General features: G+C 34.9%; 2 protein-coding genes across 2 annotated transcripts; both read left to right on the forward strand.

Moving 5' to 3' along the window:
• The first annotated feature begins 1,169 nt into the window (after window positions 1-1,169).
• Window positions 1,170-1,716, forward strand: LOC139884853 (MLP-like protein 328). Its single transcript, XM_071868825.1, has 2 exons — window positions 1,170-1,263; window positions 1,448-1,716. The coding sequence occupies exons 1-2, from the start codon at window positions 1,170-1,172 to the stop codon at window positions 1,714-1,716; spliced, it is 363 nt and encodes a 120-aa protein (XP_071724926.1).
• Window positions 1,717-15,951: 14,235 nt separating this feature from the next.
• Window positions 15,952-17,901, forward strand: LOC139884854 (bark storage protein A-like). The gene is made up of 5 exons (XM_071868826.1): window positions 15,952-16,195; window positions 16,597-16,664; window positions 16,930-17,085; window positions 17,168-17,410; window positions 17,533-17,901. Exons 1-5 carry the CDS (start codon window positions 15,952-15,954, stop codon window positions 17,899-17,901), a joined length of 1,080 nt encoding a protein of 359 aa, XP_071724927.1.
• The last annotated feature ends 282 nt before the right edge of the window (window positions 17,902-18,183 follow it).

Consider the following 18,183-nt stretch of genomic DNA (forward strand, 5'->3'; position numbering starts at 1 on the left):
ACGATATCTAAATTCTCCGACACTATACAGACAATGATAGAGGTGGGATATGCATCCAACTTGTTTTGTGAGTAGGGTTTTTGGTTGTGTGTAGAATCTCTTGAACTAGCTGGACATTTATAGGCTGAGGTGAGGTGGTTTAGATGGAAGAGTTTGACGTGTAGTGCAAGACAAGAACGGGCAGACTCCTAAACCTAAGAGAATTATGATTCTCGCACTCAGATAAGCACGTCCGCTCATCGATCGAATCTCATCCGGTTTTGCGCAATCCAAAACCCATTCAAATTTGGAGACTAAATCATCTTCAATTGGAAGATATTGATCCAAAAAAAAAGCGAACTGAACCTGTATGATTAGCGACAACTCCCAACCGAAACCTAACCAGAGCGGGTGGCCGGCATGGGCTACGGAACTTTGTAGTCTTCCTCTGCAACACACATTTAACAATCAATGCAATGTGGAACCAAATACATGCATGGTCACTTGAATATTCTAACCTCAACTATGTAGTAGAGACTTTCTATATATAGCAAAGAGTTTCGACTCAATTGATTACTCAAACCCACCTTGACACTTGATCAAACTACAGTTGACCAGTTGACCAGATGGTTTATATATTTTGTCCAACAACTAGTATTGACAATGACTTGTAAATAGCGTTAATTGAATATTGATTGTAAACAGTGCATGCTACAGTGAATTGCAAAACACTTGAATTAATTAAGGGACAAAGCTTTAAAGTTCTACATTGACGTTGTGAATCTATCCACGTAGGTGCATTAATTAGTTACCTTATATAGATAAATTAGTTATATGGGCAAGCTTAATGTCATATAAATTCACTTGCGAGGATTGCACAAATTTACCATTGTAATTAATAGAATGTCATAATTAAATCAACAAAATTTTCTATATAAAGAGGATTTCCATACAACATTTTCCATCAAACCTCATTCATAAAAGATAGTTACTATTAATTTGATTCCAAAAGAGAGAGTTAAATTACTAAGCAAGAGAAAGGGCGAAGCATTCTCATTACTCTGTTTTAAACTCTACTAGATTTATCAAAGGGCGATGGGTCTACGAAGGCTTGAGGCTGAGATAGACTTAAAGTCACCTCCTCAAAAATTGTACAATATTTGGAAGAAAACCTCCACCATTTGCCTCACATGACTCCTAAAAATATACAAGCTAATGAGCACCACAACGATCCTTGGGACGATCATGGTCATGGCTCAGTCGTGACCTTGAACTACACTTGTGGTAAGATATATGATAATCATAATTAGTTCGATATGATTTCGCTCAAATATTTGATTCACTGCATTTTTTTTTTTGAGTATCGATTCACTTCATTAATCCGCTAATTAATTTTTAATTTTTTTTTTGAAATCTGCTGATCTGCTAATTTTAAATTTCTTTGAACATGGAATATTATGATAGATAGAGGGGAAGGCTGAGGTTTTCAAAGAGAGGATCGAAGTTGCTGATGCAAATATGAAGGCTAAACATGTTGGCGTGGATGGTGATGTGTTCAAAATCTACAAGTCATATGTTATCATTTTTCAGTACACTCCAAAGGGGACTGGAACCCTAGCAAAGATTACAATTGAATATGAGAAGCTGAGTGATGACGTGCCAGATGCCATACCTTACCTGAACCTCCTTGTCGAGTGCAACAGAGATTCAGACGAACACATCGCCGCAAAAGCATAAGAGAGATTGAAGGAGCTAGGGATCACTCTCGTGAAATATAAATGTTTGCTTCACAACCCAACTGTATATAGCTAGCTTGCCAATAAAGAATTTATTGTGTGTTAATTTGTTGAATGATTTTTATGTCACCTATGGTATGAGTTTTATGAGTACTGTATTTATGTTTTCATGAATTTGTTTTCGTGTGAGTATTTATTTATGAAATTAAACTTGTACTTTCATTGAATAAGAATAAAGTAAACAAAGGACTGTTGGCCTAATGGTTATTTGGAAACTTTCATCTCGGAAGTCGAGGGGTCGACTCTTCGTGGACACTGTAGGCATCAAAATTTTGACGACCAATGAAATAATGACATGTCATATTAATTAGAAAATTAGTCTTATGGCAAGACATGAAAATTATAGTCCTAATTCTTAGGGTTCCGACGTCGCAAGAATCAAGTCAATCGGAGGTCTGAAGCTTAAGATATTATCATTATACGAACATTGCCTAAGATGGTATAAGGACTAAAATTGACGAAAATATCATTAAACGGACATTGTCTAAGGTGGTATAAGGACTAAAATGGACGAAAATATAATGTGGACGACTGAAGTAAACAAAATGAAATAAGGATTGAAATGGATATTTTTATGATGTCGAGGACTAAACGTTAAAGAAAAAAATATAGACCTGATAACACTAAAAGGACACGGCCCAAACCAAACAAATAGACTTGCCAGTGAAGTAATAGAAAACGGGTTGAATTATAACAATAGAGGATCCTAGCTATGGAGGTAGTAAAATAGGAAATCTTTTACGTGATGAAGAAATTAAAACTAGAGATATAGTTCCTAGAAGATTGCTTACATAAACCTCAATATTCTCCATAATAAATAAAATATTTCAAATCAAGTGCAATCATATGAGAAGAGAAAAAAATATTGAGCCTTAATTATATTGGGGAGAAAGTTGACGTCAATTTTGGATGAATATGGAAATAGTAAATTAAAATAAAAGTGTTACTATCTCCAAAGCTAGGAAAAAGGAAAGTGTTTGTTGTATAAGGCTTACACATCAAAATACTTACAAAATTAAGGAATTATGTTGACATTGTTACAACATACAATCACGTGTAATAAAGTGAAATAATATATTCACTTATTAATGACTCAAAGCCTCTTCAAGGGGTCTCTTCCTCATAATTCGATGGATAGAAAATTAGGAGAAGAAGCTCTGGGCAAGAAGCTAAAGCAAGAAGACGCTGTTACGCTGTCGGAATCCCACCGCCTCGCACAAAGCGTAAAGGCACAAGCGATCAAACTGTCGCCTCGCACAAAGCACAAAGGCACAAGCGAAGAAGATTCCACAATGGAGAAGAGGAAGAACGAGACGGATTAGCTAGCGAAGATCAAAGGGTTAAAAATAGTCGTTTGTATCTCTCCTTTTGTTAAATTAAATTAATTTATTGAGATTGCTAATAAAAATTATTATTTCAATTATTTGTATTCTCGATATTGCGTTCGTGTTTTTATTCGTGTCTACAGATTGGCGACCACAATGGGAGAACACTACCTTTCATCCTTCGCAAGCTAACCCGACATCTGATAAGATGACCAAAGGCATTGAGAGAGTCAAGTCCAGCTCCACCGCTGCTCCTAACTCTAGCCTAGGACATGGCTCCCATAAGAATCCGGCATACGGTTTCGTCTCTGGCTCTGTTACTGCTACATATGGCTTGCTGTAGCTGCTCCTAACTCTGCTGCTGCTACATATGGATCAGCTGTAGCTGCTCCTAGCTCTGTCGCTTTTGTTCCTAGCTCTGTTACTGTTACATATGACTTGGTTGTAGCTGCTCCAGGCTTTGACATTGTCCCTGCATCCGGTGGAGCACATGGTCTCGACCTCTCATGGCCATCCAGTGGAGCACAAGGTCTCTGTAACGACCGCTACATGTTTCTGTTATGATCGAATTCGAATCAATTCCTACCACGTAATTATTATTATTTTTTCTTTCGATTTCGATTGCTTTGGATCAAGTAGAGTTGATTTGATTTCACGAATGTTCTAGTTTCTACGAGACTTTACGAGAATTCAAGTTTAAGTATTGATTTATTACACCAATTAACGATTTTTGTCGAATCTTGGTTAGATGGAATGGGAAAATATTTCAACAATAGTATTAATAAAATTACACCCCTCTCACTCCCGCAAATACAACATATATAAAATGACTTTACCCAACATCAATTTCATTTTAATTTATTAAGTAGAAAATATATCTGACATACTCAAAATTTCAAAAGACGTATCTTTCATAGATAAAGCTTTCTTACATAGGTAAACTATTTCCATGTCAAGTAAACTATTTCCATGTCAGATCAAACACAGCTCATAAATACATACTATTGAATTCCTTTTACCGACAATTCATTTTATCATTCTCATTTGAATTGCAAAGACTCCCTTACAACATTCAACTATAAAGGAAAATTTTCAAATATATCATTTAATTTGTCAAGACAATTTTGGGCACCTAGAACTTTCAAATTCATTCATTCAGTCAACATTATAATATTTGTCCATAATTCCTAGCCACAAAATATCACTCATACTTTGTTAGAGATACCCAGAAACAGTACAATAAAAAATATTCAACTGGCAGCAGTAAAATAGGAAAACAAAACCATTCTCGTCAAAAGCCACATGCCAAGTAGTTGAAGCCTCCCCCTAAAATCTTAAATGCTACCCCACAAGACTTCAAATTTCAAGAGCCATTGAATACCAACAACAATACAATTTTAACTCTTTTTAGGTCAGAATATACAAACCACAATGTTGGCATAAGGCACCCTACAAACACAGTCTTTCAACCTTTAACAGAAATATTTCAAATCATGTCTAAAATGTCAAAGAGCTTAAACACTTTCAGTTGAAATAGAAGTCTATATCATAAATAAGAACCAATAATTTCGGACACACAAAACCCAATATAAATACATATCCAGTAGACATGATTTGCATACAACTCAATTCTCATTTCAATTCAATCAAACAAATTGGAAATTTACACATAAATTCATCACAGTTCCAGTTTAAAGAAATACAATTCGGTTCCATACACAATCTAGTTTATTACAAAAACTTAGTTCTTAAAACAATAAAAATATACAAACGTATATCAGTGCGAAATGAAAATTGAGAGTTCTCAGAACCTAAACCTAGAAAATATAAATTTCTAAACCTAAAGTTAAGCCTAATATAATGCAGGGATTACCACTGAAATCAGAAGAATAGAGGAGCTCTGTTTCAAGCCGCCATCTCCGACCACCTTTAGCCAAGCCGAAAGACGACGAACAGAGTGGCCAAACTGAGCTGACGAGCTCTGTTCGAGTCACCACCAGCCAGAAATCAACGCACAAGGAGGAGGAGAAGCGAACAACGATGCAAGCCAAGGCCAGCGCCACAGTCGCCGCCAGGCCGAAACCTTTCAAGGTAAATTCCGGCAGAACCTTGCATCGAAACACATAGATTTTAGCATTAAAATACTCCCCAGAACCCATAGAATAACATACTAGGAAATTAGATTGTAAATTTGAACTTTTAAGAATTTCAACCGAAACTCTAAAGTCGTGATTAAGAGAAAACTAAGGCAACGACGGTGAAAACTAATCTCATATCGAAATCACGATGTTGAAAGAAGTCGAATAGTGGTTGGATTGGGTCGGTCAGTCGTCGGAGTCGTCGACGACGAAGATGGCAGAGACGAAGAGAGACAAAGAAGCTGCCGCGAGGAAGAAGAAGAAAAGAAAAAATGATTGAACCGAACCGGTTCAATCTCTTTTCATAATATGTTTTGTTTTTAAATGACCATTATACCCCTCAATCATTTGATTATTTTCAACGAAACCAAACGACAAATTTTTGGTCAAATGTTATTTGTCATTTCACGATTCCAAAACAGTTCGGTCCGATTCATTTCAAACCAGTTCGGTTCAGTACACAATCAGTCTTCCAAACTTAAATGGAAACCCTAAATTTGATTTTAAATCTTCCGAACTTAATAAAACATTATTACTCACTCCAAACCTATGAAATTTTTACCAATAAATACTATTAATTATTTGAACCTGATTATGTAAAAATTTTGTCAAAATGATTTCTAAATTTAAAAATATAAATAGTAGGTTCAATCGATTTTTATTATATATCTATTTTGGTTTTAATCAATTAAATCATTAAAAATTCGATTTTGGAAAATTTTATTAATCGATAAATAAAAGTTGATAACTTTTTAAATTTAAAAAATATTTATTTGTCAAAATAAATATTTCACGTAAGTGATTATTTGATTAAATTAATCATGTAGAAATATAACAAGTAAGACGTACGAGAAATCATTTGAAGCATTTTATTTCGACGTCATTAGCTTAGAATTTATGTTAATAAATTATCGATGTCATTAGGTCGATAATTCAATCGGATCGAGGCAACGAGTATACTGGTGAGTTTTATTAAAATTTCATTACGTATGTTACACGTATATACTTGATGAATGCTTTAGACCACTATGTCATACATATCATTTATGCATGGTTTATGATTTTACGATTTTCACGGTATGACATAGTTACTTTAAAAATTAAATAGTCGTCATATATCCTTGATGAATGCTTTAGACCACTATGCCATACAAATCAAAATTTGATTTATTCATGATTATAAATATAGGTTTAGAAAAACTATATAAATTTCCAACATCATATATCAAACTTCCACATATTGAGATAAAATTATCTAGTATAAGAACCCCAAATACATGTTTTAAACTGGTCTCGAGGATGATCAATTGAATAGTGCCAGGTCTCGAAGGAATGACTCGTGTGTAGTTTGTGCAAATGGTACACCATATTTATGGTTATTTGGTACGTGTTTAAATACCCATGATAGGTAGATCACTACGGTAGCTAGCTACTATTGTTAGGAATTTCCCTATTATTTTCACAGATATGGGTTCATAGATATATATACAATAAATAGTTCTGTTTGTTTTCAGAAATATCATATCTTCGGAATAAAATATGATTTGTCTAAATCATTTAAATTATGAAAAAATCATTTATAAAATGATTCACCTTATATTGATAATTATTACTAGAAAACCTAATGATTTTATAATAATTCTCACTAAGCGTAAAGCTTACGTTTTCCATAAAAATCATTATTTTCTCCAGGTTGATCAGTAGTAAGAATCTACTCCGGCAGCTATTTCTATTCACCATTCCGCTTTCAAAATAAGGTCGGGCTCTTGGCAACCTTGCATTTAGGGCTCTATCACGTCATCTTTTATTATTGTGTAATATTAATTACGAACTATGCTTCCGCTGAACAGATGCTATGATATGTGTACTTTGTTGTAATAAATTGGATATCATTATATTTAATATATCCTTTTATTTTAAGAATAAGGCACAAGTGGTAACATCTTCCTTCTCGATTAGGGTCGGAAGGTGGGCGGTACAGTCTCGGCCTCTCATGGCCATCCGGTGCAACTCAAGGTCTCGGCGTCCCTCCAACATCGGTATCGCCCCAAGCTTTGGCCTCGACTCAACAAGTTCCGGCACCAAGTCCAAGTCGGACGATGTTGCTTCGAAGAAGATAACCGCTAAGTTCAAGCTGGACGATTTTGCTTCCGAAAAGATAACCGTTAAGTCTAAGCCGACCGATGATGCTTCCAAGAAGATAACCGCTAAGTCCAAACCGTATGATGTTTCTTCCAAGGAGATAATCATTAAGTCCAAACCGACCGATGAATGCTTCCAAGAAGATAACCGCTAAGTCCAAACCGTATGATGTTTCTTCCAAGGAGATAATCATTAAGTCCAAACCGACCATTGATGCTTCCAAGAAGATAATCACCAAGTCCAAGTCGGACGATGTTACTTCGAAGAAGATAACTATTGAGTCCAAGCCGACTAACGATGCTTCCAAGAAGATAATCACCAAGGTCACAAGCTCAGTCAAGCTCATCCCTAAACCAAAGCCGAACACTACTCTCAATCCAATCACCATCAAGCTTGGTCATGTCCATCGTGAGTTAGTCCCTTACTTCAAGTTTCTGCCACACCTCCTTCAACTTAGGAAACTAACTTTCAAGAAACGGAGTCCCACCTATAAGTTAAAAAGTCTAACCTCGGATGTTGACGATAGGTCTCACATATGTGGCTATCAATCTAACTTAACTTCTATATGGATTCGGATGATGTGTTTGCCATCGAGACCGAAACTTTTGAAGATCAACTCAACGCCATGAAGGTTATGCTTGAAAAAGTCGCGAAAGATATGCAAGAAAGAAATGTGAAGACTTTGGAAGAAAGCTGGTAGCCGTAGATTATCCCATGAAGCATTGAAAAGAACTATCGAAGTATTGCCAAACAACAATTAATAACTTGGAAGATAACGCTAGCAAGCTGAAGAAAGATCTTGGTGAAACTGTGGTCACCTCCAACTCTGGCACCCGTGCTAAGAAACCATGCTAGATGCCAATGACCACCTTATTGAAAGTGGTGGAACAAGCACTCTCAATCGGGAAGCTTCAGCTCTAAATCATCATAAAGATACGTGAAGCCATAAACCGCAAGAATTGACTCTCTCCGATCCCCGGCCAAATACAAGCCTCCAACTTTCAACAAATTTGATGTGAAGGAAATCTGAAACACATGTTGCTCACTTTGTCGAACTTGCAACAATGCCGACACATATGGAGATGCCTTGGTCAAACAATTTTTTCTGATCATTAGATGGAAATGCATTCGAATGGTATGACAATCTTCAACATGGATCAATCAACTCTTGGGCACAGATTGAAAAGGAATTCTTCACTTGCTTCTACAGTGTAGAAAGAAAATTACCAAACTTGAGTTGTCCGCCATTGAGCAACGACAAAGAAGAGCCGATCATGGACTACATTCAAAGATGGAGGACACTTAGCATCAAATACAAAGATAGAATTCCCCGAAGTAGAAGCCATAAAGATGTGCGTCCAAGGAATGATTTATATCCTTCGACGAAGCCTAATAATTGCCGAGATCAAGTCCTTCACTGAACATAGAAACACTTGCTCATGAAATTGAAGATACGGTGATAAGTAAAAACTCCACACAAATTCATGACGACTCTCAGGAAGAAAGTGAGTCGGACTCCCTATCAAACAAAGAATGAAACTCCAACCTCCTGGACAAGAGGCTAAACTGTTCAAAATCTCTCCAAGTATGAGATAAAACTACTAATCCGCTTCGCTAAATGCTGGGGGCATCAATGAACTACGTCACGACTTGATTCCTTAAAAGGATACGTAGGCAGATTGACGCCAAATGTCGAGTTCAGTCATCATCCACCACAAACCTCCATCATCATCATCCATCCATCATCACATGAGTATGTGCAAGTGGCAAAAACCGGCAACGACGGTACTTGTATGAGAGCTAACTTGCAATGAAAACCAATATGGCGTTGTAAGGAAAATCTGGCACTAAAAAAAAACTATTGGAATTAAGCTTTCAGGATGGAAGACGAATTACTAAGCTTTGTGCAAAGGAAAGGAAATAAAAAAACTAGCTCAGTGGCAAGGAGAAGAAGTTAGACTAGCTGTGTGGCAAGGAAGGGAAGCTAGACGCTCTAAGTTAGGAGAGATCAGCTCATGCACACACAAGGTTAAATTAAAAGGAACCATTGTGGGATCACTAGCTCCAAGCTAGGAGAGTCCGCAACAAGTATGGAGAGGTTTAAAGCAAAGCTCTCGGGAGAGGAACCATCGTGGGACTACTAGCTCCAAGCTAGGAGAAAGTGACTCCAAGCATAAACTTGTTGCTGAAAAAAAAGAGGTTCAGCAATTAGTGACGTAAGTTTGTAGGCGGAGAGATTAATAGCTATAGTTCTACAACATGAATATAAAAGTAAAGTATATTATATCAGGAGCATGCTATCTCTTGAAAGTAATTGAACTCGGTGCAATTGGAAGCAATTATTTGCTGTTCAGACCTTCATCTTGAGGAAAAGCCACTTGATAAATTATGAAGCACAATTAATTTTTACTTGAAATAAGAAGCACGTGTTTCTGAGGTCATGATGATACGTTGCTCTTGGTGAAAATAAAATATGTACGTCTAAGTGGAATTTTCAGCTATTTGACTAGCTCCAAGATAGAAAGAAAACATACATCCAAGTCAGACACTTAAGAAATTAAATAAGTTTCAAAAAGAAAAAATGGAAGTCAATATGAAGACCATGAAGTAATTCAAGTCTTTGTTCAAAGGAGCTTCAAGCTAGGAGAGATTGGCTCCAGGAATTGAGACGTTCAAAGTGAAGTGCCCGAAAAAGGAACCATTGTTGGATTATTAACTTCAAACTAGAGAAACCACTAGCCCCAAGAAAGAAAAAAAGAAATACTAGCTCTGCGACAAGGGAGCTAGATGACTCAAGCTAGGAAACACTAGCTCCAAGCTGGAAATAAAAATAAAAATTGCAAGTCCACAAAATATCAAGGTAACAACAAATAAGAAGAAAAAAGCATAAATGATCAATTCAAGTGCAAAGAAGAAGAAAGCATATAGTATGAAAGTCACGTCTTCAATGTAAAGTGTTCATCACGATTTCAAAAGAATTCTCCGCAATGAGCTCCTAAACTAAAATGAAATCAAATTCAACTCTCCGCAATGAGCCCATAAACTAAAATCAATTCAACCTCTGCAATGAGCCTTTAAACTAAAATGCTACAAATAACTCCGCAATGAGTATAAAATAAATTCTCCGAAATGAGATTAAACTAAATTTGTCCCAAATAAAATTCTCCGAAATGAGGAAAATCTAAAATTTTCTCAATCAAATTCTCCGAAATGAGATTAAACTAGATTTGTCCCAAATCAAATTCTCCGAAATGAGATAAAACTAAAATTTTCTCAATCAAATTCTCCGAAACGAGATTAAACTAAAATTGTTCCAATCAAATTCTCTGAAATGAGATTAAACTAAATTTATCCCAAATAAATTCTCTCCTAAGTACGAGAATAAATTACTCCAAATTCTTCGGCTAAACACCGGGGGCATCTTTGAACTACGTTATGACTTGATTTTTCGTAAAGAATATACATAGGCAACTCAAATATTTTGAGTACAGTCACAAAAGAAAACAAAACAAACTCATCTTGATCATTGAAGAAAGAAGAAGCTCAACGTACTTGGAAAATAAAGGCCGGAAAAATCAAGGGTTTCAATACTAAGTTGCTTAATACTTCACCAAATTTTGTATTAGCAACCAAGTCTTGAAAGGGGGCATCTGTAGGCATCAAAATTTTGACGACCAATGAAATAATGACATGTCATATTAGGTCAAAAATTATCCCTAAGACAAGACATGAAAATTGTAGTCCTAATTCTTAGAATTCCAACATCGCAAGAATCAAGTCAATCAGATGTCTGGAGCTTAAGATATCTTCATTATACGGAAATTGCCTAAGGTGGTATAAGAACTAAAATGGACGAAAATATAATGTGGATGACTGAAGTAAACAAAACAAAATAAGGATTGAAATGCATATGTTTATGATGTCGAGGACTAAACATTAAAGACCGTTTTTTTGACGATTGTGGTTTTGATTCTATGTTTTCTTCTTGTTGAAAGTTGATTTTTTTTGTATTATAGGACATGATAGTAGATTAATTATCTGTAATAGTTGAATCATGTGATGGATTGAATTGTTTGCCGATAATTCTTTGGTCAATGAAAATAGGGTTAGTTAAATATTTAGACAAGTTAATTTAATTTACGAGACATATCTATTCACTATACGTATTCTACGATTCATATTTCTATCGTACTACGGGCGTTACATATGTTGAAGTGTCCTCCTCCTTTTTTTAAGTATCATAGTGATTGTTCTGTGTTGGGCCTCAATCATTTATGTTTCATGGATGACTTTTTTCTATTTTGTGAAGGAGATAGGCAGTCTGTTATATGGTTAAAGGAACAGTTGGGGCTATTTTCAAATTAATGAAGATAAAAGTTCTATTTTCTTGAATTATGGAGATCCTCTGTGTCGACAACAACTTATTTTGGGCAGCGGCTTTAAAGAGGGTGTACTACCGGTAAAACACTTAGGGGTCCCTCTGGTGTCAACGTTTTTTAGGAAGGAGTATTGTGTAAATTGGTAGAGGCTGTTTCTAAGAGGTTGTCTAGATGGGCTATTCGATCGCTATCTTATGCATGGGGAGTTCAGTTATTGGTCTTTGTCTTACACAATATGCAAATATATTGGTGTCTTTTGTTTCTTCTTTCCAAGGATGTGGTGAGACAAATTGATGGGAAATGTAGGTCATTTTTACGGGTGGGCTTGGAGGGTTCAAAAAAGAGCCATGTTTCTTGGAAGGAGGTTTGTTTTCTTAAGAGTTGGGAGGTGAAATTCGGCTGCTATTGGTAAGCAACTATGGCAGATATTAAAATAGTCTCTTTGGGCTATATGGGTAACGGAAACAAAGCTTAAGAGGTTGAGTTTTGGGGGGATTCGGAAACCTCCTAACGCAAGTGCTGCCTGGGCTGCACTGTTAAAGATTTGAATGGTGTTCAAGCCCTTTTATCGTTATTTTCTTGGTATAGAAAAGGAGATGTCCTTTTGGTTCGATCCTTGGTTGAATGGGAGATCTTTAAAGGACATTTTTCCCCGCTTTATCATGTTCGGTAACAGGTTTAGGCCGCGAGACGAAGGTGGCTGACTTGTGGGTAGCTGGACAATGGAGGTTACCTGTTTTTGAGGATAGGGATGCCATTGTTGCCTGGGAGTGTGTTCAATTGAGCATAATTTCAGATGGATCAGACAGTATTATTTGGGCAGGCCATCTATTGGGCCGTTATTCGATTGCTTCTGGTTATGAGGCAATCCGAGATAAGCACGTTAAAGTGTGTGTGTGGGGGGGGGGGGGGGGGGGGGCTGGTCCGCCAGCTCGACATCGGTTCATATTGTGGCTTGCCATTCGTGGCTGAGTAGCTGTGAAATCAAGACTGGTTCGATGGGGAATGTGCTCGGACGCTATATGTTGTTTATGTGGAGATGAGGAGGAAACGTTAGAACGTTTGCTGTTTTCGTGTAGGATCTCTACTGCATTATGGCTGGCTGTTACGCCAATGGGAAGTATTAGTCGAAGGCCAAGGCATTGGACTCGTGAGGTGGAGTGGTTTTCAAAGAAGGCTAAAGGTAAATCGAAGCTTGCAGTTTTTCATCGAATTTTATTTGCAGCTTTGGTGTATTTCATTTGGTCGACTAGGAATAAGGTCGTTTTTCAACATAAGTGTTGTAATGAGCAGGCTGTAATTAGGGGTATACGTGAGTCGATCATTCTATCATCCCGATGTAAAGGGGATTTTTTGGTTGAAATCTTGAGTCGTTGGAGTTATAACTAGTGGTTGAGTAGGCTGTTTTATTGCTGTTATAGGCGTTGTAAGTTGTATAAACTTGGTAGTATACCATTGGTTGAATAAAATTGACTAGTTCATCAAAAATAAATAAATAAAATTTTAAAATAATAGATAGGAAATTGATTAGGAATAAAATCATTATATTAGGAAATTGGTAGAATTTTAGTAGGAGTCATTATGTTTTATTTTGTTTTAATTTCCTAATTTGAATAGGAAAAAAAATAATATTATTGACTTAAAAAATTGTAACCTGAAACTTAATTAAACTCGAAGTTCTAAAATATATGTGTCGTATTACTATTCGTTAATAAAACGTTATGTGTCGAATTTTGATTTGACAATAAAATTTGCAATTGAATTTGGAATTGGAACAATTTTAAAATTGAAAAAGTATTGCTATTGTCTATATAAGATTTAAAATTGAAAAAGTCTTGCTATTGTCTATAAGATTAGATAAAGTTTTATATTTTGATAAAAAAATTCGCTACAGCATTTTGTTGTGCCCACCACTAATAAAAAGACAAGTGTATAGAGAGAAAAAATTTATTAAATTCTTTTTAAGTCATGTTTTTTTCTTTCGGTCTCTCCGGGTATCCTCACAGCCAACAATCGTGAGACTAATCCATAGTTCCAACTGTCAGCATACAAAGCGGTAGAGATCTGACCACATAATTTTTTCCATTCGCAGAAGTTGGGGATCGAATTCTTAAGTCATGTTTGTTTACATAATTTTTATTTTTTTGTTTTACATTATCATGGATAATTATATTATATATATTTTTATATATATTTTATGATTCTCATATTATACCTATATATGGATTTGTGAACCGTAAAGGATAAATATCAATAAAAAAAAATATGGCCTAATTATTTTTATAATTATTTTTTCAATACTACATGTCTTTTTTTTAGTTATGTATATAGCAAAATATTGCTCCTCAAAATTTTCATTTTCTATTTTGATTGTATATTCTTCTTCTTCGGCTTCTCCATTAAGATAGAAATAAATAAAGATTATAGTTTTATATCATGTTACAATCTGAATCTGAATATGATTTTATTTTATTTTTTATTTTACAAAATAATAAATAAATATTCATGACATCCCAGTATGGCTGGGTATGTGAAATATTAATTACTGTAAAATTGATTGGAGATTTCTTCACCTCATATTGATTGGAGTACAATAATTGGCTATAAAACGACTGGGCCAGGCCCAATTTGAAAAATCCTTTTGCGAGGTTTTAATCGGATCGTGGTCCTTGAAAATTATTTCTCCGTAGCTTTGTAGGATTGTGGAACACTTGGTTGATAAATTATTTAATTTTCTTTTTTATAAAAACAAATGATTATTAAACTTGAAAAAAAAATGCAAATAATTATTTCTGTGGTGACCTATCCTTCTCACTCTGACAGTGTCTAAAAATGCAAATAATGCAAATAATTATTTGTGCATGGTCGGATTGAGAATCTATCATGTAGATAAATTATATCATATTAAAAAAAATTATTACTATTTAATCATTATTACTATTTAGATATATCATTATTAAGGGACTATTGATTTGTTTACATGTTAAAAAAAATTATTTATTTTTTTATTATAAATAGACAGGAGATAAAAAAAAAAAATCCAACTAAAACGTAACACCTAACAAAATTATTACTCGGTCCTCGATCCATATAACTAAACATATACTTATATAAAATATTTAATCATATAAATAAATACTCTTTCAATTTCAAATTACTCGTTAAAAAATTTTAGGACATATTTTCTTTTATAATATTTGATTTTCAATTTTATTTCAGAAACTGTTTTTTTTTTTTTTTTTTCATTTGACATTACATGACTTAAGTATTAAACAACTAAATGAAAATAATAAATCTTAAAATCTTAAATCAAATGTCACAAAGCGAATAATATGTCCTGAAAAAAAAAATGTCCTGAAAAATCTGAAATGTCATCTAATGCTACATTTATTTTTATTAGAAAAAAAAAATGCTACATTTATTTCAAAATGTACAATTTACCAAACACGAGAACCCTACCTTCCAAAACTCCCATACAATATGGTTTCTCACTATTTCCATTTACTCTATCTGCTAATTATGTTTGGTCAATCAAACTCAATAAACTTAATTTTCTCTCTCTCGTTGTCTTTATTTTCCTTTTTCAAAGCACAAGTAAAGGCACAAGAAGTTAATTAAGTCAAATAACTACAGTTTATCTCTTATTTATAATTTTTCAATTTCGATTTTTCTTCTTATATGACACCGGATTAATAGATCCATCAAGGCATCAATTGATTTATTAAATGTTGGGTTGGATAACCCGTTTGTAAAAATATGCTAGATTGAATGACTTATTCAAATTGACGAGTCATATTTTTTACTCAAACCTACTACTACTACTAATTTTTTTTTTCTTTTTCATGTTACCTACTACATAGTACTAGTAATTTTTATGGATGAAAATGAAATGAATTGGTTGATTGATACATGAATTACGACGAAGTTTTGCTGGCTGTACCGACAATGAGAGATAGTAAAGTTTTTCAATCTGAAAACGTGCTAAATTATTCTCACTTTCGAACTTCCACAAACAGATCTATCAAGGATATTCGAAAATCATATCACAATCATAGTAGCAAATAGTAATAATAAAAAACAGTAAAATTCATTACATTATATAAAGATGTTTGAGTCACACAATTTCTCAACCAACTTTCCATCCAGCTATATCTCTTTTCCTCTAACAAAATTTTCTGTCAAATATACGACCATGGGGCGTAAATGGGCGGCTGAACTGGCGGTACTCGTGGCGGTGGTCCTATTCGCCGTTGCTATGGCACATCCCAGGTTTGCATTGAGGAACAGCCACCCGAAGCGTGGAGCATTAGTACAGAAGGTGAACATGAACGGACCATACTTTGCGATTCTGATGACTTTCGCAAAAGAATTAAATGCACTCGTAAATGCCGATGTCTTTACTGCCAACTCCGACGTGCCCTACATTGAGATAGCAGGTAGTATCGTAAATCATGCGTAATGATATATCGTATTCTATCTTCTATTCCTTACGTATAAAATGTATTACGTCTATGAAGAAAGTTGTTGGGCGGAAAAGTAACTTAGAACGAAAATGCCATTCAATATTAATAACGAATAAATGTCTCGGTAAAAATGTGACTACTATTTTGGGCCAAATGAACAAGAGATAAAAGAGACTGATAAAATGGACCGAAAGGGTACCATATATCTTTTATAGCCAAATTTACTAGCTAATTACGATTTTTATATATGGACAGGACAAATTGAACGAAGCTCAAACTATATGTCAAAATTTATATATAAAATGTGTCGTGTATTTTGACACGATGGATGGTATACTTTTATTTATCATTTTTGTTGTGATTGTATTCTTTAGGGAGGATATTCAATATCGGGACGATCAAGGGTGTCAACGTCATTTATGTAATGTCGGGGGAGCAAATGGTAATGTGTACGACAAGTTAATTAATTTCGTACACATAAATATTCTTATGATTTTTTTTAGTACATTCTAAAAGATGAAAATAAAATGACGATGAAATTATCAATTCACCCTTAATTTTTAAGGCCTCTTTATTGTGAATTTGCACAAATGTGAGGGTAAAATTCTTCTTTTTTATTTTTAATTTTTCCTTCGTTTTATTTTCGTCATTTTACAGGACTTTTATTTGTTCATTTTGCTAAATACGTAATGAACAATTTTAAACAGGTGAATGCAGCATTAACCATGCAAATACTCATAGATACATTTGATCTTTATGGAATAATTCATTATGGGATAGCCGGAAGCTCCAACAACTCATTGACATTTGGAAGTGTTAGCGTCGTGAAATATGCCGCCTTCACTGCTTCCTGGCATTGGCAGGTAAATATAATCTATACTAATACGAAATTAGATCAAAATCAAATCATATTTACGAAAATAAAAACATATATATAACATATAGTCGATCTGGAATTGCTTCCTTTCGATGCATACAGGAATTCAATTATACGGGACAAGCGATAATGTGGCGATGAAATTCGGTTCATACAATTATCCTGAAGCAGGAGGGAATCTGTTGGGGACAATCGAGTTCGACACAACGGAGTTTTATTCCCCTACCATCAATACCACGGTCGGGAAAACGAAGGTCTTTTGGTTTGAAGTTGACTCGGAATTGTATGATATTGCCGCTACTTATCTCACGGTTAGTAGTAATTCGTTCTCTTATTACGTTATATTAATCATGCTACCTTATGGTATACGGTCGATATTGGATATAACCCACATATGCATATGTGTCTAATACGCTGATCATAATTTTCGCAGGATGTGAAATTGGATAGCGAAGTGAATAGCACCTACACTCTACCGGTTGAGCCGAAAGTTGCTTTCGGACTATACGGTGGTACTGCAGATACATTTCTGCACAATGCAGCATTTCGTGACTTCCTCTACAACAACTTTAATGTCTCGACCACTGATGAAGAGACTGCCTCTGTTATCATGGTTAGTAATTCGAATGAAGTCCCTTGTATCGTGTTTCGCAGTGTATCGGATATGAGTGGTTCTGAGAAAATACCGGGAGCATACGAGCTCCTGGCTGCTAAAAATGCTGTTATTGCCGTAGTTAAGTATCTCGAAGTGATTGGTGATGTTTACGGTCTTGCCCGTAAATCTTCAAACCAAACTTGTTGAGCGGTTTATTTGTTTATGAGAAAGACTTATGAAGGCTATCAGTGTGCAGTAAAATTCCTGTGCCAGGGCATATCAAAAAATGTAGCGGCGGATACGTTTGCAGCACGTTAAGGATGAGTTTTAATGTATAATAAAGAGTGGCATTAGATGCTACTCCTGTATTATTGTTTTTGTGGTAGGATTGAGTTTTAATCTTGTAAGAAAATCTACAATAAAAATAAAAAATAAATAAAAAATTTACATTTAAAAACAGTAGAGGACGATGTTTCCGCTGACAACGTT

This window comes from Rutidosis leptorrhynchoides, unplaced genomic scaffold (assembly GCF_046630445.1).
Source record: "Rutidosis leptorrhynchoides isolate AG116_Rl617_1_P2 unplaced genomic scaffold, CSIRO_AGI_Rlap_v1 contig611, whole genome shotgun sequence".
Lineage (NCBI taxonomy): Eukaryota > Viridiplantae > Streptophyta > Magnoliopsida > Asterales > Asteraceae > Rutidosis > Rutidosis leptorrhynchoides.

What these genes read in the sequence shown, in the direction of transcription:
- LOC139884854 (XM_071868826.1), top strand. Translation starts at nt 15,952, where the DNA reads ATGGGGCGTAAATGGGCGGCTGAACTGGCGGTACTCGTGGCGGTGGTC. An exon ending in CTGCTTCCTGGCATTGGCAG is followed by an intron (nt 17,086 to 17,167) that starts GTAAATATAATC and finishes TATAACATATAG; the next exon opens with TCGATCTGGAATTGCTTCCT. An exon ending in TTGCCGCTACTTATCTCACG is followed by an intron (nt 17,411 to 17,532) that starts GTTAGTAGTAAT and finishes TAATTTTCGCAG; the next exon opens with GATGTGAAATTGGATAGCGA.
- LOC139884853 (XM_071868825.1), top strand. Translation starts at nt 1,170, where the DNA reads ATGACTCCTAAAAATATACAAGCTAATGAGCACCACAACGATCCTTGG. An exon ending in GACCTTGAACTACACTTGTG is followed by an intron (nt 1,264 to 1,447) that starts GTAAGATATATG and finishes TATGATAGATAG; the next exon opens with AGGGGAAGGCTGAGGTTTTC.